This window comes from Protopterus annectens, chromosome 14.part0 (assembly GCF_019279795.1).
Source record: "Protopterus annectens isolate FY-2018-M chromosome 14.part0, PAN1.0, whole genome shotgun sequence".
In the NCBI taxonomy this organism is placed as follows: Eukaryota; Metazoa; Chordata; order Ceratodontiformes; family Protopteridae; genus Protopterus; species Protopterus annectens.
The window spans coordinates 1,080,334,687-1,080,356,602 of NC_056748.1; the positions used below are offsets into that span (position 1 = coordinate 1,080,334,687).

Below are 21,916 nucleotides of genomic sequence, written 5' to 3' on the forward strand. Positions count from 1 at the left end.
ACAGCCACACCTTTCATAAGGAACTCTCTATCTGGGGGCGCCGAAAGAAACTTGTTTGGACGAGTGGGCACGGGTTCCACAGAGTCTGGGTGTTCGCCCTTCGACAGATCAAATCCAAGAGCTTGTCGAAGGGCGGAGACACCCAGGAGGCGGAGGGCTGAGCCCCGAAGGCCTTCAGGAACACCGACTCATCAGCAGAGGGAGGTTTGGACTGCCAGCCGCCTCATTGTTTTAGGGCTTCCAGGATGTCTGCAAAGGAGACATCATCCGAGGCCGACTTGGGGGACCCCTCTGCATCATCGAGATCGGTGTCAGATGTCAAAGACTAGTCAGGGGAGTCAACGTGCTTCCTCTTGCACGTTTTCTTCCTGGGAGGTTCTTCCGAAGAGGCTTCAGAAAGACCTCCAGGAGGGGGAGAAACCCCAGCGGGGGTAACCTGAGGCCCAGGGGCTCCACTGTCTGCGGACAGGGGGACTGCCAATGACCCAGTCTCCAAATGTAGGGAAGGAGCTGGGGAAACTGTGGAGGTAGCCAATGAAGATTTGGCTAGAGCACTCCTCATAGCCCTGAAGGCGGGACCACCAGAATCCTGGGAAGGTCCTCCCTCCGTGGCCACGACAGTGGACGGTACTCCCGCCGCCGACGCACCAAGAGGAAGACTTGGGACCGAAGGCATCAATCCCGAAGCCTCCCCCCCAGGGCCGAAGGAAGAAGTCTGTGCACTGAACTCCGACCCGAGTGCCGGAGTCGGAGCAAGGGTCGGGCCTGACCCTAACACCTCCACTGGTTCCACCAACACCTGCTCCAACAGTGCCGAAGCTGTTGGAGGAGGAAGTACAGTAGGGGGGTGGACCATCGGCTCCGAAGCCAACTGGGCTGGAGCCGAAACCATCTTTTGGAACACCAGAGACTGGAAGAGTCGAAGGAGCACCCTGTCGATGTCCGAATCAGACATACTGGATGATCTCGAGGATACCGATCGGGCCCGAACCGATTTCTCCATCGGCTCCGAAGGGCTCGGGGACCGGCTCCGAAAGGACTCAACTATTATCGGCTCCGAGGAAACCTTCAAGGAAATTTCCCTCGGTGCCGATAAGGGCTTCGCCCGAGGGGAAGAGTCTGAGCCGATGACCCTTATCGGCTCCAATATCAGTGGAGCCGATGAGGGTGACCGCCTCGATGCCCCGGACCTCGGCTCGAAACCAGAGGGTCGAGGCTGGAGGCATCGAGGCAGACCGTTCGACCTCGGCCCAAGTCCGTGGAGCCGATGGAGAAGTCTGCTTAGCTTTCTTAGCCGTCGGTTCCGACTGACTGGTCGGAGCCGGCGCCTCTTCTTAGAAGGAGACGGAGAGGAAGATAAAGCCTCCTCGAAGAAGGCTTGATTAATCCTTTGAGGATTAATTTGTTTTTCCTCTCCTGGAGGACTCGGGAGGAAAACGCATGGCATACACTGCACGATTCCTGCAGATGTTTGGCGCCAAGACAATAGACGCACGAGGAGTGGTCGTCCGTTATGGACATTTTGAACCCACACCTCGTGCACTTTTTAAACCCGGAGGGTTTATGTTCTTTAGACATAGTCCTACAAGAAAAACAGACCACAACAGTAAACTTAAGAGTTTGACACAGGAACAAAAGTATGCCACTAAGTCAGAAATATTTAAACTGAAAAACTTTTTTTTTTTTTTTACACAGAAAGTGAGAAAGAGAAAGGGGAAAACAAGGAGGGTCAAGACCCTCTAACTCAAACGGGTACTTGACCCACACACAACCACTGAGAAGTAGTAACCACAGGGGAAGGCCCCTCTAACTTAAACGGAACCTTCTCTGACAGGAAATTATACTAAAAATTCAATCAAACTGCCAGAAACACACTCGTACACAAAGAATAGCCGTTAAAACAGCTTTTGGGTTTAAATGAAGCAAATACTGACAGGAAAAAGACTATATATATAGTACTTAGCCCAGCCAATGTTGAGACCACATCCAAGCTCTGTAAGCAGCAAACGAGATCTGGGGGATTAGTGGTGGTGCATCCTGGGATAAAGATAGCTCAGCCAATTAGAGGCCTTGCTCTACAGCATAAGCGTGCCGAGTCGGAGCCGAGGGATCGGCTCCGAACCCATCAGTCAGAATGTAGGCGAGATAGGATCACATAACATCATTTGTTAACCGGGAAAGTATATCTTGAAATGAAGCGAATTTTCAGCAGAGGCCCAGGGAGAAACACTTCAAATGCATGTCTTTGTAACATGGGAGGAAACCAGAGCACCTGGAGGAAACTCACACAAATGCTGGGAGGACACACAGACTCCGCACAGAAGACACTCCAGCTGAGAATCGAACAGAGGAACCTCTTGCTGTGACGCGACAACACTACAGCTGCACCACTGCACTGTCTTATCAATAATCTTTCCATCCTTATCAGAAACAGTAGGACTGAAATTAACTAAATGTTTAACAGCAGAGGGATTATCTAAAGCTATAGCTGCTGGATCAGTTTGTGAAGAGTGTATAAAAACTTAAAAACCTGTAGAACTATATACATCCTATCTGCCTCTTTATGGGTAACAGGTTTATTCCCAGGAAAATTGTAGGCAAGTAACACACGCACACTCACATACATGCACACACACACGCGCACACACACACGCGCACACACACATGCGCACACATACACGCGCACACACATATCATCCAAAGCTGACAGAACTAAATAACTCATAGTATTTTCTGAGGGAGTGAGAAACCTAGGTGTTATCCAACTGAAAACACTGACACATTCCAGAAATAGCCTCAGAGAAAGAGAACCCCTACAGGAAGAGTCAGAAACTGAGCTCTCCTCTGAGTTTGAATCAGAAATCTGAGGAGAAAACCCAGCACCTGTACCTTCATCTTCCTGTCCAGATTCAGAATTTTGGATCTCTTCAGGAAGGGAGGTATCCCTCTTTTCTTACCATAAACTACTAAATAAGAAGTATCAACAGCCTGAATTAAACCATGAGCCAGACCAAGTAAGCTACTCATCTCTAAGGAAATGTGAGGAGTAGATACATGCTTAGTTTTCTGTTTCTTTTTGACAGAAAAAATGGGAGCCACACAGGTATTATTAATGGTGGCAGCAGCTTTCCCAGGGATGGCACAACATTTTTAATAAACAGGCAGCCTAAACTGTTCCCTCTCCCAAGACTGACAAGAGTAGCTTTCCCTTTCCCACTGAGGAGACCCCAATAGCCACAGAGGATGTCCTTAACCCTCAGCCTGCACTGGCTGCAAGTGCTACAGCAGAGGGATTCAGGATAAAAAAAAAATGAGTGGCCTTAGGTACGATTAAGGCCCAAAGAAGAGTCACCCACCTGCAGCTGAGGCAAATTAAAAGCCTGCTGTGAATGTAACGGTTGTTTGCTTAACTTTTTTTTGTGGCTGAAAGAAGGACCGACCACATAACTGGCAGTCTGTTCCATGGTCTATAGGAAAATGGTGCATGCCTCTTTTCTAGGGAAAACGATCAGCAACTGCCTGGAAAAACTAAAACTTTTTAAAAGTCACTTTTTCACACACAAATACAATATAAAGCACTTTAAAACACTTTGCCAACCCCACAAAGTAAAATAAACACAATTTCTCAACAGAAAAAAATGTTTTCCAGTTACTTTAAACAACTTTTAAACTGACAGGAAAAACGAGTGTTCCCATTTGAAAGTACAATACAGTCTCATGACAAGCTGCTAAAACACAAACTCCTAGCTTTAAAATAATTTTCATGTAGATGAAAGTATTAAAAATAAAAAGTATTAAAAGGGAGGCATTTTTCTCAAAGGAAACTTATCTGCCTAGTAAAGGAGCAGCAAAAGCCAACTGTCAATCCTAAAAATATCAAGAGGAGTGTATTCTTCAGTAGCAGTAAAGCTCTGAAAGGCTTGGCACCCAGACTTGCCTCTGTCAGCTCAGCTCGAGCTGTCAGACAGCTTGGGTACATGGAAAGTGTCTAGAAGCTTTGGAAGCTGGCCGTCTGTTATATCCCTGGCAGGATGTAATCCATTTAACTAAGGCTACTGCAGCAGTTATCAAAATCATGAACATTAGGTGTTAGTAAAGTGGCAGTGACCTGTACAAGTGAGATACACCTTTACCTTGTGTTGGAATTTTCTGTAGTTTGTTTCAGTGGTGAGTTTAGGTTGGAGAGAGTTCCATCGTTTTCAACATGTATGGAGTATAAAAAATTTGCAAAGCAATTATCGGGAAAAGGAATGGCAAGGTGTTTTATTTCCAAAGATCTAAGTTCACTTTCTGGGGTGTACAGAGCAACTAGGCTTTGGACAGCTGGACACCTAGTGGAATTGCTGAGAATATAAATTCTGTTTTTAGTTGTATATAATTGAGGACTTTGTTAAATTCTACCACTGTATTTGATGGGGGGGGGGGGGGGGCAGTGATAAGCTCTATGAGGGAGCTTAGTAACAAATTAATCAATTTTATTGTAGGTACTTGAGTGTTTACTTATGAAGGTTTTGTTAAGATTTGTTACTACTGGGGTTGTTTACAACAAAGTAGGAAGGAGAATGGATTGTGCAATGTGTAGCTGGGCTTGAGGGGTTAGAAACTCTTTTACTCTGTATAACATGACAAGTTTTCAGTTGTTTCTTGCAACAGGAGAGCTGATGTGTTGATCAAAAGTTAATTTGTTGTCAACGGTAACGTCTAGAAGTTTAGAGTGGTTGACTACATCAAAACTGGTGTTATTACTGGAGAGAATGGTTAGGGTCCTTTCAGTATCAGAAGGTTTCTTATTTGTGAATGTCTTAACTTTGTTTTTTTTTTTAGCATTTAATATTAGCTTTGCAGTTTTTAGCTAGTGTTCTAATTGAGAGAAAAAAACTCCTTGATATTTCCTTTGAAGTTTGTCAGAGGAATGGGCACGAGTTATATGTGTAGTATCATCAGTGTATGTAAAATTGTTCCACAGTTGACTGCTTTATTCATATCATTTATGAAAATGTTGAAAAGAAGTGGGCCAAGGACTGAGACTTGTGGGACTCCAAGGTCAATGGGTAGGAAAGACAAGTAGCTGTCCTTCCACAGTATAGAGTCCAGTCAAAGAGGTTGTTGGCAAACCATAATATAACTGAGCGGGTGAGTCCAAAGGCAGCAATTTTTGTGAAAGAGTACAAATGTTTTAGAAAGATCCAAAAATATGGCTGGAGTTTGTGAGTATTGATCAAGGTGAGTCTGTGGCCATGCTATGTCTTGGACTAAAGACATGTTGTGTAGAGGAGAGGAGACTGTTAGTAATTAGATGGTGTAGGAATTGCTTGTGGACACTTTTTTGTGAATTGTGATGATATATGATTTTTACAAAGTAGTGGGCTGTATTCCTCTACAATAGATTGATAAGGATGGCTATTGGATGGGCGACTGAGTTGGCAGCATTTCAGAGGTATTTTGATGGAAGCTGGTTTCAGTTTGCTAAGAAGATGCTTGATTTGAGAAAAGGTGAGGGTGAAGGGTAACACTACATTTTATGAAGAACACAGCAAATGTTAAAAGATGCTATTACACTTTTAAAGCGTGTGTGTGTGTGTGTGTGTGTGTGTGTGTGTGTGTGTGTGTAGGGTGGGTATCATACCCTTACAACCCTGGTACTATACAGACACAAACTCTATGATTACTGTGCCTCGGAGAAGGACGGATACTCCAAATATTGAAGTTTCATAGTTTTTACACTCAGTTTAATCACATTTTGGTTATCTCAGGTCTGAGGATTGCCCTTAGTATCCTCATGGTTTCAATAAGAACCCACTACCCTCATGTTCTGTTCTCATTAACCCTGACATGCTTATTTTACACTCCAGAATATACACCTGTTACCTGTTTTTTTATTTTAGATTTCCAACTCCCATCACCAGTGATACTCCCCTGTCCAGAATAAAAGAAATTTGGTAATTTGCATTGCCCTCTTAAAAAGTCATAACTAATGTCACTAAAGCAGATTACAGATTACTACTGACAACTAAGAAGAAATGAAGCCCAAGTAAATTCAGTCACTTACAATTTTGTAGTTCTCAAGAGCTTATGATCCATTCCAGCCCTTGCCAGGTCAGCTCCCATATGGACTGAAGAAGTCACCAGATCTCCAAATCATAGAGCGACATAGGGATTTTTGCCTTCAGCTATTTGTATTTGCATTGTGCATAACCAGATGTGAATAGGCTATACATATTCTGATAGTATCCCAAAATCCAACTGTTATGGGTGTGGGTTGCAAAACTTCTCTCTTTCTCTTTCTAGGAGGTAAAGTCCTAGGTTCATATAAGAATACTAGGATATCATCCCTGTCAGAACATTTTAAGCCTAGCCATGTTACCACATTGTTGTCCAGCTATGTTATCCCATAGGAGTGTAAATTAAAGTTATATACCACCATAAGTATGCATCTGTGTTGTCCAGTTTTATTCTTCCTCAATGACTGAGGTATTGGATCCAACCTTGGATCCGACCTGGCCACATATACCAGGCTCTTGGACCCAACTCACAAGCACCTCATAATGCCCCAGTCAACTAGCTGTACCTCAGATCACGTTTGCTGCCTTACAAGCCCTAAATATAGTCAAAGAAGAATAGAAATAGCAGAGTTGGGGCTCAAACATGAACAAAGGGCTCTACAATATTCACAAGGCCACTCCAGGAGATGAAAGGAAGGGGGAAAGATGGTGGAGATGAAAACAGACAACACAGATACATAGTTATGGTGCATAACTTTAATATCCGATGTTGTCCTTTTCATTCATTAGTCAATGACTGGGACAGAGTTCCTAGCTACAAGATTCTTGGGTGGCCCTCACAGAGGAATGCTCCAGAGTATTGCAGATCGAAAAGCAACTCTGCTTCTGGATGTCAAATCTAGTTTGTAATGGAAATAAAGATTTGAGGATTAGACCAGGAAGCTGCTGCACAAATGTCATCAGTAGAAGTTTCAGACCAAAAGGCAGAAGACGTAGTCGTAGACATAGTAGAATGTGCTATAGGAGGTTTGAGTAGGGACCAACCTCACTGAGTGTAAACAAAGGAAATGCAATCAGTAATCCATTTGGCCAGGATAATTTTAGAAACTGGTGATCCCAAGCCATTCATGGAGAACGAGACAGAGTTGCTCTGACCTCCTGAAATCCTTTGTTCTGCAGAGATAAAAACATAATTGCCTATGTACATCCAAAAGGTGAGGAATGTATTCTCCTTTGTTAGCAAAACTGGAAAAGAAGATAGGCAAGCTAATGGCTAGACTAATAATCTGCTTTGGACGCTACTTCATAGGTTCATAGGTGTGTACTAGGCTAATGGCCTTGGTGCATTTACAAGCCTCGCCCATAGAAGTGCCCTGGCATCGTGCTGCCCAACATTACTTCCCAGTGCCTCGATTAAGTACAGCCACTGGAGTGATCCCCGGGGAGAACTTTTCATTTCCCATCCACTCATCAAGATTTCTCTTGAAGAGGGCCAGTGAGGTGCTCTGCTTGACATGTATGGGAAGTCTATTCCAGAGAATGGGCAGTCTTTGAGTTATGAACCTGTCCCTCCAGCATGTTCTGTTGATTGTGGTAATGAGGTTGAGGTCTCTGGAGCGTGTGGTGCGGAGGGATTGGGATTTCATTAGATGTAGCATTTCTAAAAGCACTGGGTCAGACATAGCTTTGTAAGTCAGGCAGAGATCGCCTCTTTGGACAAAAAAAGATGGATGTGTTCATAATGTAACCCAGTCTTTGTGGAAAATAAGATAAGGATATTTGGAAAAGAGAGCCTGGAGTTCAGAAACGCATCTTGCGGATGTGATTCCAACCCATCCCTACCAATTATGTCAAACAATTACTATCCAAACTTAAACCTACTACCCTATCAGCAGATGGCATACCAGCAGAATACCTCCAGTTGGCTGCTAATGAACTTGCCCACCCAATCTCTATTCTACTTAACAGATCTATATCAGAAAACACCATCCCACCAATCTGGAAAACCTCCTACATCATCCCTTTACATAAAGGTGGAACATCCACTGACCTCACCAACTATCGCCCTATTGCCATCCTGTCACCACTAGCAAAAATTCTTGAAATATGTATACATTACCAACTTATGCCATACCTACTTAATAACCAACTTCTCTCTCCTATCTAGCATGGATTCCACCCTGCCCACAGTACAACCACAGCCCTTCTTTCCTTTACAAACCTCATCAACCAAAACAGGCACTTAGGTAAACTAACATCTGCCATATTCTTGGACCTGTCAAAAGCCTTCGATATGGTCAACCATGTCAAACTACTCCACTCCCTTACTAATCTTGGCCTTAGTGATCACGCACTAGCCTGGTTCCAAAACTATCTACATGGTAGACAACAAGCAGTTCGATGGGACAACAATCTATCCTCACTGCTGCCTATTACCATAGGAGTCCCATAAGGGTCCATTCTAGGACCCCTTCTATTCTCCATCTTCATTAATGATCTCCACAGCATATGCCAAGATGCAGCTGTCATACAATATGCTGATGACTCAACATTAGTCTGCTCAGCCAATGACCCACATTAACTCCTCTCCATTACCCAAAGAGCCTTCCAAATTACAGAAACCTGGTTTCTTAACAAAAACCTATTACTTAATCCCAAAAAGACAAAAATGTTGCTATTTAAACCAAACAAATACACCTCAATGTCCAACACATTCAATATTGTGTCCAGAGATGGGACTATCATCTTGCCAGACACTCATACTAAACTGCTAGGAGTGACCATTGGCAACAACCTCAAGTGTGATCTATATACAAGTCAAACTATTAAAAACATTCACAAAATAATGGACAGTCTTTATAAAAATAAACCATTTCTTACCCAACCTGCTAGAATAACCATAGCTCAAACCCACCTCCTCTCCACAATATTTTACAATGCTCCCATCTTTACAAACCTACCCAAAACTGAAATGGCCAAGCTTAATATCTGCTACAATCAAACTGCCAAATTTGCTACTGGTGCCCCCTACTGTGCCCACCACTGTCATTCACTAAATCAACTTAACTGGCTTGAATTCCCAAATCTCCTCTCATTCCATCAGCTTTCTTTCACCCAGAAACTCCTACTACTTCCTGAAAACCCCAGCACTACCTAATCTACTTAAAACCCCAGCACTACCTAATCTACTTAAACTACAAACTAATACCAGACAACTTCACTCTAGTGATAAGCACTATCTAATCTACTTAAACTACAAACTAATACCAGACAACTTCACTCTAGTGATAAGCACTATCTAATCTACTTAAACTACAAACTAATACCAGACAACTTCGCTCTAGTGATAAGCACTATCTAATCTACTTAAACTACAAACTAATACCAGACAACTTCACTCTAGTGATAAGCACTATCTAATCTACTTAAACTACAAACTAATACCAGGCAACTTCGCTCTAGTGATAAGCACTATCTAATCTACTTAAACTACAAACTAATACCAGACAACTTCGCTCTAGTGATAAGCACTATCTAATCTACTTAAACTACAAACTAATACCAGAGAACTTCGCTCTAGTGATAAGCACTATCTAATCTACTTAAACTACAAACTAATACCAGACAACTTCGCTCTAGTGATAAGCACTATCTAATCTACTTAAACTACAAACTAATACCAGACAACTTCGCTCTAGGGATAAAAGACTAATCAAGGGGACCAAAATCAAAAACACAGCAGGTGACTCCCTCTTCCCTAACTACATCGTTCAAAATTTGGAACTCATTACCTTCTACTATTACCTCAGCCAACTCATTGGTTGCATTCAAAGAGCTACTAAAAGAACACCTACAACTTGCATGGCTATGCCCTTGCTATCCACCAGGGTGACCCGTATCATACACACCCTCTGACCCACTCTCGTGTTCCTTTTCACTTCTATCCCTTGAAGAATCGTGACTCCTCCTTATAGTGCCTCACCAGCAAACACCCACACCAACAGTCAGCAATTATACACATTCCAACTTTAAACCCAACCACATCTCACAAAACTAACTCTAACATCCACTCCCATCCCCCTTGTACTTACATTTGTCTCAATCAATGTTATTACTGGAAACCAGTACATTCTAAGTACTACTTTACGCTAATTTAAACTATGGAATTTTGTTAAAACTCACGACTACCAATTAATATTGTACTTTGTAACTTTAAAACTATGGAATCTTGTTAAATAATGTGTTTTCCTATAAATACTTGTTTGCTATGTAGAAATCACATAGTCGTTTGTTCTTAATCTTTGGAGCTTTTCTCCTCAGGCCTCTGCTGAAAATGGACATGTATCCAGTAGGACTCTCCCGGTCAACAAATGTAAGATAAAATAAATAAATAAATTAGCTGATGGTTCAAAGGGTTTCTGAGTTAAACCTTGCAGCATGACTATCAAATCGCAGGGAGGACAGGACATTCACTGGAAGTCTAAGTAAGAAAGCACCTTTTAGAAAGGCCTTGCACAACTTTGAAGAAACTAATAATGAAGCATTTCCCCCTGAGTGAAAATTAGATATAGCTGCTAAATGCAATCTGACAGTAGTAAAACTAGCACCTTCTTGAAAAATACATGCTAAAAATTCAAGAACTGCAGATACAGGAGCAGTGAAAGGGTCACGTTCCCTCTGATGAGCCAAAATAGAGAATCTTTTCCATTTACTTTTGTAGAATTTCTTCGTAGAAGCCTTATTGGAAGACAAAAGTATCTGTCAGACTGGAGAGGAAAGCCTGGGCTGTCAACTATTAGTGGAACTGGAGAAACCATGCAGTCAATTTGAGACCTGGAATATCGGGATGCTCCATCCCAGAGGGCTGTGACAGAAGATCTGGACTGGGATCCTGTATCCATAGTGGATAAAGAAGATGAGACCAAAGGAAGGGGAACCACACTTGGCAAGGCCAAAAGGCGGCAATGAGCATAACTGTGCTCTTCAACTGAAGTGCATTCTGTAAGAGTTCTGGAATTAGAGTTAATGGAGGATAAACATAAAGGAGATTGGAGGGCCAAACGTGGACTACAGCATCTTTCTGTGACTCCCCCTTTGAGGGGGGATTAGGGTAAAGAACCTGCTGCACTTGCTGTTGAGGGAAGAAGCAAGGTTGGCACCAATGATAGAAAACCCTCTCTGCTACTGACTGATTGACAGACCACTCATGAGGCATCAAAAGGGACCTGCTGAATTTGTCTGCTAAAATGCTGGACTTCCCCAGTATGTGCACTGCCACTAGAAAGTGGTTAGAAGAGATTACCCAATACCATACTCTCATTGCATCTTGACAAAGGGGGTAAGAATTGGGTTCATCCCTGTTTGTTGATGCACTAAACAACAGTCATGTTGGCAGTTTGTATTGCAATAGTCCCTAGAGGAAGAATGACTTGAAAGGCCTGCAATGCTAATAGGACCACTCTAATGCTAGACAAATTGGTCTCTTTGGAGGACCAAGTGCCTTGGACCGTCTGTCACAAGACATGCCCCCAACACAATTCAGAGGTGTCTGTCGTCACCGTGGCTACTGGAGCGGAAAGAATAGTCAGCCTAGAAAAACTTCATCCATCTAGATCCACCAACAAACATGATCCTTGCAAACTCAAGTGAGTTTGACCAGAAAGGACAAGATGATGACACAGAATCGACCACTAAACAGCTAGTGTCCATTGACCAATATGCATATAAGACCAGGCAATAGGAAAAAGAAGTTAAGTACCTACCATAACGTTCCATGTTAGTTGTCCTTCATCTCGCCTTCCTTCTTGCTAGATGGGTTCAGAGCCAACTCGGCCACTTACTAAAGCTCGAGAGCTCTTTACTGGTTCGAGGCTACCCCTTATCCCAGAATGCCCAGCATCAGCTACCCAGATCTCATTTGAGATAGCTCACATTAGACATAATTATAGAAGATAATCCATAAATAAACCTGGATATACAATTAATTGTCATGGTTTGCTTGATAAGCAACTAATACCAAAACAAATTAGCCAGTGAAACTATTGAGAAACTCCTCTCAATCCTCGAGGAAGGGGGAAGTAAGGAGGGATGCAAGAAGGAAGGCAAGATGAAGGACAACTAACATGGAACATTATGGTAGGTACATAACTTCTTTATGTTAAGCTGTCCAATCTCACCTTCATTCTTGGTGGATGGGACAGCGTCCCCTAGCACCTCAATCCTGGGTAGCGACTCTTCAGAATGGTGGAACCAAAGGAAGCCCTGCCCCGGGAGACCACATCTACTTTGTAACGAGAAATGAATGTATGAGGATCTGCCCAAGTAGCTGCTGCACAAATTTAATCTATGGGCAATCTAGATTGAAAAGCTACTGAAGTAGCTACTGACCTGGTTGAATGACCTTTGGGTTTTGCTGGAAGATCTTTTTGTCGCAAATGGTAGGTATGGGCTATGGTGTCTGATAACCATTTTGACAATGTTACTTTAGAAACTGGAAGGCCTTGTTTGTTGTTAGCAAATGAAAGGAACAACTGATCTGATTTTCTCATCTCTTTAGTTCTATGGAGATAGAAACGTAGTTGTCTATGAACATCCAATTGGTGCAATCTGTATTCTGCTTTGTTGGAATGATTAAAGAAAAAGACAGGAAGTTCAATGGATTGATTCAAATTGTGTTCTGAACAAACTTTAGGTAGAAAAGATAGGTTGGTTCTCAGAGAAACTCTATCTTTGTGAAAAACTAGGTATGGAGGGCGAACACACAGTGCATGAAGTTCTGAAACACGTCTGGCAGAAGTAATAGCAACTAAGAGAGTTTTCCAAGAGAGAAATTTCAAGGAACATGATGCTGCTGGTTCAAAGGGTGGCAGTATCAAGGAGGCCAGAACCAAAATGAGATTCCAAGGTGGAAGAGGCTCTTTCACTGGGGGTCTAAGTAGAGATGTACCTCTCATGAAGACCTTACAGAGTTTGTGAGACATTATGCTGGAATTAGAAACTCCGACATGAAAATCTGAAATGGCAGCTAGTTGTACTCTGATAGTAGAAGCCGCTGCACCAGAATGAAACAGTTCTGCTAAGAAATCCAAAATCCTGTGTACAACGGCTGTAAAAGGATCTAAATTCCTGGATTCTGCCCAGTAAGAGAATCTTTTCTATTTGCTAGCATAGACTTTCCTTGTATTTATCTTATGGGAGGAAACAATAACATCATGCACTTCTGGGGAAATATCAGGGAGTCCGGCTAGAATTGGAAGTGGAGTAACCAAGCTGTGAGCTTGAGAGATTGGAGGGATTGGCGTAGCCCGCCTGATTGATGAATCAAGAGGTCCAGTACTGGGTCCAGAATCCAAGGCTGGGCTAGAAGGTGGGGGGTGAAGGAACGGAAACCAAATCTGTCAAGGCCAATAGGGGGCAATGAGGATCATCTTGCAACCCAATGATTTTGCTTTCTGAATGACTTTTGGAATTAGGGGGAAGGGTGGAAATGCATAAAGGAGTCCCCGAGGCCAATTGTGGACTAGAGCGTCCCTGGGAGTCTGACCTGGAGGAGAAACAAGGGAGAAGTAGCTGCTGCATTTGTTGTTGAGGGGAGAGGCAAAGAGACCACAGCAAGGCTGGCCCCATTTGCGGAAAATAAGATCCACAATTTCCTGTTTCAGAGACCACTCGTGAGGCATGAGGAAAGCCCTGCTGAGCCTGTCAGCTATTACGTTGGATGTCCCAGGGATATGCATTGCTGTCAGAAAATGTTGGGAAGAAATCACCCATTGCCACAGTCTGAGGGCCTCTTGGCACAAGGGGTAAGACCTGGTTCCGCCCTATTTGTTGATGTACCAAACTACTGACATGTTGTCCATCTGTATTGCAAAGGTCCCGCCAGGGACAGAGTCTTGAAGAGCTTGCAATGCTAGGAGCACCGCTCTCATCTCCAGGACGTTGATGTGCAAGTGGTACTCGTGATGTCGCCAAGTGCCTTGGACTGTCTTCCCTAGATAATGTCCCCCCACCCTATCAGGGAAGCATCCGTGGTCACTGTGGTGACCAAATGGGGTTCCATGAAAGGTCTGCCCTGAGTAACTAGTGGGGAGGCCATCCACCAGGAAAGGCGTCTTTTGCAAGATTCCATAATTAGCATCATGTGAGACATGGGTAATTCCTGGAAGGATCATTGTGTGAAAAGAAGCCACTGAAGGATTCTCATGTGAAAGCGTGCTAAGGGAACTAGAGGAATGGCTAAGGAAACTAGAGGAATGGCTAGGGGAACTAGAAGAATGGCTAGGGGAACTAGAAGAATGGTTGCTGCCATGGACCCTAGAGCTTGAAGGACATATTTGACTTGAATACTTTTGCTCCTCAGGAGACGTGACACCTGTTTTTGAATAATGGAAACTCTTTCCTGAGACAATTTTACAATAATTTTTCTTGTGTTCAGTGCTGCTCCTATGTATGTAATAGACTGACAGGGCGACAAGGCAGATTTTTCTAAGTGTATTGTGATGTCTAGTTGAGCACAGGATGTGATGGTGTAATCTCGTGCCCCTATAAGTTGTTGCCTGGTGGCAGCAGTGAGGAGCCAGTCGTCCAGATAAGGAAACACCTGGAATCCCTGATGTCTCAGGTGAGCTGTGACTACTGCCATGGATTTGGTGAACACCCTTGGAGCTGTGGTGAGACCAAAGGGCAGAGCTCTGAATTGGTAATGACTGGCCCCTAGCTGGAAGCATAGAAATCTCCTGGACTGTCTGTCCATTTTTATATGATAGGACACATCCTGAAGATCTCTGGAGCACATCAAATTTTCCTGACCCAGAAAGGGGAGAATGGACTGCAGTGTTAACCATCCGGAACTTTTCTTTTTGTACACATTTGTTTAACCTACTGAGATCCAGAATTGGTCTCCAGTCCCCTGTCTTTTTGGGCACTAAAAAGAATCTTGAGTAAGTTCCAGATCTTACTTGGTCTGCAAGGACTTCCTGGATGGCTCTTTTTTCTAGCAGTCTTGAAACTTCTGTGACTGCCTGATCCATAGATTGGGTGGAACATCTAGGGTGGATTTTTTTGAAACAAAAGGGGGTTGATGAAAGGGAATTTTGTAACCTCTGGATATAATGGCTAGTACCCATTTGTCTTTTGTAATATTTTGCCAGGTGGTTGGGTACAATGAAAGCCTTCCCCCAAATGCCTCCAGAGTTGAGCAGTCGGGCATCCCTTCAGGGATGTTGATAGGGTTTGGAAGAGAACATATCTCTGTTACCCTGATTTTGCGGACCCCCTCTGCCATGAGGGTGGCATTTGCCATTGTTATTACTTCCCCCTCTGCCCCTGGGGGAAAATACACCACGTGCATCAAGCAAGGGTCCCTGGGATTTTCAAAACCACATTTTTCCACCCTTCTGACCCTTTGGGTATGGTCTGGTAGGAGTGGAAAAATGGACTCCGACATCAGAGAGCCTCTTGCCTTCCTGCTGGCACATGGTAAGCGTGTCTTTCACCTGAGGCCCAAAGAGAGAAGAGCCATCAAAAAAAGGGGGTATTGGTGAAGGATGCTCTGAAGGGTTCCGCAAACTGACACAGCTGCAGCCAAGAATGTCTCCAAAGAGCCACTCCTGTTCCTGCAGCTGTACTCGCTCCATCAGCTGCGTATGAAATAAGCCTCATGGAGGAGCTGACTATTGAATTAAGAGTCGCCAGCTGGGTAGCTACCTTGGCTGAAGCTCCCTCAGCTGTGGGATCTTGTAGGGTATCGCCAAACTCTTTCATGAGATCCCTCTGAAGACTAGCAAAATGGGAAAGATAGTTCAGGGACCTAAGGGAGAAGGTCCCTGATGAGAACATTCACTTCCCATATCTGTTCAGCTTACAAGAGTCTTTATTTGGTGGATGGGCAGATGAAGAGGTTTCAGCTAACTCTCTCTTTGTGGCTGCTGCTACCACCATGGCATTAACTGGAACAACTTTAGTCAAAAATTGTTTGTCCTGGGGAGCTGTGATAAATTTATTGGGTCTCCTCGGGACAGGTTCCATGGAATCTGGAGCTGACCAAGCCTTTCTAGACACCACAGACATGAGTGGATCAAAATGTGTAGACACCCAGGAGGTGGAAGGTCATGAACCAAATGCGTCCAGGTCTACAGACTCGTGGGAAGTCCAGCTACGCCTCTGCCTCAGACTCTCAAGGATGTCTGAAAAGGAAACATCTTCAGAGGGGGACTTTGGGGACCCCTCCGATTCATTCAGGTCTGTATCTGAGGTGACAGATTCAGGGGAGTCGGTGCTTCCTCTTGCACTTTATCTTCTGGAAGGCCTGCTCAGAATGCTCTGGGGAGGTTTCGGAAGAAGAGGGTTCACCCAATGGGGTGTCCTGGGACATAGGTTCCCTACACTTTGGTGGAGGAGGAGCAGAGGTTGTCACAGGCGCCGAGGGGGGCGGAGCCGATGGAACCGATAGTGGGGCCATCTGTGGGGACAGCACTCTCCGCATGACCTCAAAGGTGTCACGGTCTTGACACAAGGACGCCTCCAGCTGTGAAGAGACAGGAATCTCACTCTGCGCCAAGGGTGACAGCTCCGAGGCCGATGTGGGAGCCGAGCTCAACTGAGCCGAAGCTCCAAGGGGGAGAGCAGGGTCGGACAAGGGTCCGATGCCACTCCCCCCCCCCCCTTGGAGCAGACGAGTGAGCTTCGGCACCCAGATACCTCGATGGGTGGAAGAACCAAGGTAATTGGAGCCAATGTCGGAGCTGAAAAGGATGTTATCGGAGCCGAAAGAACCACTATTGGAGCGTCCATGGACTCCGGCTCTGAACTAAGCATAGTTGGAGGAGGAATAGAAATCGAAGCAGATGGAGCCAAAGCCTGTTGAGGCAGGCTCAAACGCATTTTAGCAAGGGCCTGTGACTTCAGCAACCTACTGACCACTCTCTCCACATCCTGATCTGATAGCCTCGAGGATCGAGAGGAGTGGGAAGATGAACGATGACTGGTCTTGCTTTGAAGTAAGGGTGATTGTGGCACCAAGCAAATCGGCTAGAATGAAGGAGACCTAGCTCATTTGTGGCTCCGAAACGGCTCCGAAGTAACAGTTGGAGCTGACAGAGGAGTAGTATTGTCGGTGCCAGATGGCACCAACACATTTGGTTTGTCAAGCTCACAGGTCGGTTCCAAACATGGAGCCAATGGCTTGACAGATTTCAAAGGTTTCACTGGCTGAGATGCTTTAGCCAGAGAATCCTGATTTAACAATCCACGGAGGATAAGCTTGTTTTTCCGCTCCTGCAGGACTCTTGGACTAAAGGTATGACAAATAGAACAAGAGTCCTGCAGGTGCAGAGCCCCCAAGCAGTAAACACAACTAGTGTGCCCATCTGTCAGAGACATCTTCTGACAGCATGAGTCACACTTTTTAAAACCAGAGGTTTTAACTTCCTTAGACATTTTACCAAAAAGACAAACTGCAATACTAATCTAAAAATTAATAAGGACCTTAAAGGACAGCCTCTAACTTAAACGGCTGTCCTTAAAGGTGGGGGGAGAACTCTCCAAGTTAAATGAGTTCAGGGAATAACAGAATGCCTAGTGACTAAGGGGCGACAGCCAACACAGCACAAAAAACACCACAAGGATGAGCTAAGGGGTTTACAATAAGTGAAACTTATAACTTACTATAAGGGAGAAAAAATATATCAAAATTTAAGCAAATTATTTTAGTTAAATAGAGAAAAAAGTTATACTAAGCCTGAGCCAGTATTGATCGCAACCTCGCAGCTAAAGCGGCAAATGAGATCTGGGTAGCTGACGCTGGGCATTCTGGGATAAGGGGTAGCCTCGAGCTAGTAAAGAGCTCTCGAGCTATAGTAAGTGGCCGAACCCATCCAGCAAGAATGAAGGCGAGATTGGACAACTTCACATCTAAGGTTATGACTGCTGCCATAGATCCTAGGGCTTGAAGAACAAGTCTGGCCGAGCCTATCTGACTTATTGTGTTCAACTGGGCACCTATAAACTCCAGGCTCTGAACAGGTTGAAGATGAGATCTGCAGGTGTTGAATGAGAGGGTCTATATTACAACATCGAAGTTTCAAAACTTCGAATGTTCTAATATCAACCCCTATTCAGTGAAAGCTGAAAAGATCGAACATACAGAACAGTGAGTTTTTCCTAGGGAAAAAAATTGCTGTTCCAAAACACATACACACAAAACAAGCACACCAAACAAACAGCAATTCACACACATACACCTAAAATCTTACACCTAACCCTACACTAAACTATACACACACCACTAACTATCCACTTACCTTAACCCAAATCCTAACCCTAAGGTCCGTCACTATCGCACACTCACCTCACCCGCGCCCGAACACTAACTCACCTACCCCGCCCTAACCCTCATGTCCACACAATCGCACACATACCTAACCCGCACCCTAACCCTAATTAACCGAACCCGCACTCAATCGCACACTTACCTGAATCCAACTCGCAACTTTCCACCACAGCGCTAAAAATGCAGAAGCAACAGAAACGGACAACCGAATTCTTTCGCAAAGAAAAAATTTGTTTTTCTGTTCCTTCAATATTTTCAGCTTTCGCTGAATAGGGGTCGATATTAGAACATTCGAAGTTTTGAATCTTCGATGTTCTAATATAGATCCGAATGAGATGCCTAGTGATTAACACAAATGTAGCAAGTACTCCCTGGACTCCTTTAGAAGATGTTTGGTTGGTGCAGTGTGGAGGCAATCATCTAGATATGGAAACATTTAGAACCCCAGCAGTCTCAAGTGAGCTACCACCACCAAACATTTGGTAAACACCCTGTGGGCTGTGGTGAGACAAAGGTCAGGGCTCTGAACTGGTAGTGCATGGCACCCAGCCAAAAGTGTAGAAATCTTCGGGATCACCTGTTCATCTTGATGTGATAGTATGCATCCTGAAGATCGATACAGCACAGCCAATCGTCTTTGCATAGAAATGTCAGAATGGACTGAACCATGACCATTCATAACTCTGACTTCTTCACAAGTTGATTCAACTAGCTTTGATCGAGAGTTGGTTTCAGGTCTCTGGTTTTCATTGGCACTAAAAAAAATGTTGGGTAAGTTCTGAATCCTTTCTGGTCTGGTGGGACCTCCTGGACGACACTTTTGTCTAGTAGCTTTTAAATTTCTTGAACTGCTGCCGCTCTCTGACTGGGTGGGATATTGGGAAGCCTTCTTCTTTTGGTTGGGGAATCTGGGAAAATGGTATGAACTAACCTCTGTGTATGATTTTTGGCATCTAAGAATCTTTTATTATTGATGTCCAGGCATCTGGGAACAAAGACGTGCCCCCCCCCCCCCCAAAATGCTTCCAGAAGTGGGCAGTCAGGCAACCTTTCAGGGGTGCTGAAAGGGTTTATCTGAAAAAGAATCTCATAAACCCTGATTTTGCAGGCTTCCCCTGCTATTTTAATAATCCAGCACAATCAATATTTACAAACATTTAAAGTCAGCCACTGTTGTCTTAGAAAGGTGGGATTAGTTTAAGTGACAGAGTGAAGGAATGACCTGGTTAAACAATATAGCACTTTTACAATGAATACTTACTAGCCTTTCAAAATATGCATTCAGCATACACTATCATAAAACAGCTAAATTTGCTTCAGTTCTTCTTTTCTGTGAGGATCACCACTCAAAACACAGTACAATGGCCATTTCTGAACAAACCAACACTCCCCAGTTTTATTCAAACACATAAAATAATGCTCCTCTATAACACCACTGTATCAGTCACAAGGAAATACTACATCAGTCATTACAAACAACAAATACTATTCAGTTTTAGTCCACAAATCCAAGGATGAGTCCAGGAAATCCTTCCTTGTAATTGTTTTCATAGTCTGCACATTCTTGTGGTTAGCAGCTGTATTAGACTGCACAGCTAACTGTTGCTGCAGTTTCACCACCATCTAATCACCATCTACTTTTGACTAAAAGTACATTTTTAATAAGTGTTCCATTACTGTGGATGTCAAGAAACAGCAGAAGAAAAAAAATCTAGCAGTAGAAACAACTTGGGGAAACAACAGTAACAATCCTATAGGGAATTAGTAGTCTAAAAATTCAATAAACTTGATTGAAAGGTACTGCAAGGAATGATATATGACAAATCCTTGGTCAAATGCCAATGCACATACCACCGGTGTAATTTCAAGGAACCACTGGATGCACCAGTTTGTATAAAACATAGGTTTATTCATACACTTACAGAGTAAATCAAAATAACAGCTCACTAAAGAATTACTTTACCTGATATAATGCCAAATACTGTGCTGCTGACAGTGAATCAAACTGCCCAAGGAGTTCAACCATTTCTATAGCTGCAGCTGCCAACAAATCAATATAGTTGTTGTTGAAAGACACGTATATGGACTGAAGCAGAATGTCAGTCGCTTGTGACATGTACTGTTGGGCGGAATTCCTGCCACTCTAAAAAGAAAATGTTTTAAGTTAGCATTTTTCCCTTCTAAAATTACCTTATCATTTAAAACTTATCTGAAATAGTACCTTATATAGGAATTGTTTTTGGAAGACATACCTGTTGGTGCTGTCAACTTAAGGGCAGGAATGTCAGATTAAAGCATAGATTTACGGAGGAAAAATAAACACACATGAAGTCAATCAGTCTGGTCAAAAGCTGGAAGAAAAAGAACAACCCTCACTTCCTCCTTTTATTGTAAAGTACATGCTTACATGACCTCGCTACAATAATGACGTCAGTGTAAGAGCGCACACACAATCAATCACTCCCCTTTTATTTTTTTATAAGCCAGCACCCCCACTTGCTCTTACGCTGTATACAAACACATTTTAAGAACATATTTTGGATAACTTTTTCCTTTACATTCCAAATGTAATATTTGAACCTTTCAATCTTCAATTTTATAGCAGGTTTGGTAAAGATATCTGCAACCATGTATGTTATTGGGCAATATTCAATGCTTATTTTGTCATCAATAAGTGCAGATCTAACAAAATGATACTTAATGTCAACATGTTTACATCTCTGACGACTTACTGGATTCTTTGACAAAATGATTGCTCCTGACACACATTTGCACTCTCCATCCATTCCACTCGACAGCTGCACAAGGTACAAACTGTCCTGTGTTGATGCAGCCAGTGCCATGTACTCTGCCTCACATGGAGATAAAGCCACAGTTTGTTGTTTCTTTGTTTTCCATGAAATAATAGGCCCGTCTCTGTTTGATGCTGCTAATGCCACGTACTCTGCCTCACATGGAGATAAAGCCACCGTTTGTTGTTTCTTTGTTTTCCATGAAATAATAGGCCCGTCTCTGTTAAGGCTAAAACAATAACCTGTTGTACTACGCCTATCATTTTGATCGGTTGCCCAATCTGCATCACAGTACTCTACAAGCTGAAGTTTCTCTCTGCTTTTCTTGTAACACAGCTCTCCATCCAATGTACCCTTTAAGTACCTTAGCACATCTTTGGCTATTGTCAAATGAGATTCACTTGGCTGTGACAAATATTGAGAGTTTACTTACAATCCAGCTAAGATCAGGTCTTGTGCATGTCATAACATATATCAAACTACCCACAAGTTCACGATATCCTCTTGGGTCGGTAGATTCACTGTCACATTCAAAGTTTGTTTTTTGTTCAGGAGTACTTCTTACTTTACAATTAGACATACCAAATCTCTCAAGAATTTTTGTGATGTATCTCTTTTGGTTCATCTTTACTTCACCTGTTCTGGGTAAAGTCAATGTCTATAAAATGTCTTAGCTTTCCCAGATCTTTCATTTTAAATTTAGCTTTGAGCATTTCTTTTACATCGTTCAGTGATTCATTGTCACTGGCTACAATAATGAGATCATCAACCTATATAATTAGGACCGTTTTCTC

At 43.3% G+C, this 21,916-nt stretch overlaps 1 protein-coding gene across 1 annotated transcript in view; it reads right to left on the reverse strand.

Annotated features, from left to right (window-relative positions):
* CFAP46 (cilia and flagella associated protein 46) overlaps positions 1–21,916 on the reverse strand; it is a 3,596,153-nt gene that overhangs the window by 959,602 nt on the left and 2,614,635 nt on the right. The window contains exon 46 of the mRNA XM_044056880.1: positions 20,294–20,473. Coding sequence (XP_043912815.1) covers positions 20,294–20,473 — 180 coding nt within the window. The remainder of the gene's footprint in view (positions 1–20,293; positions 20,474–21,916) is intronic.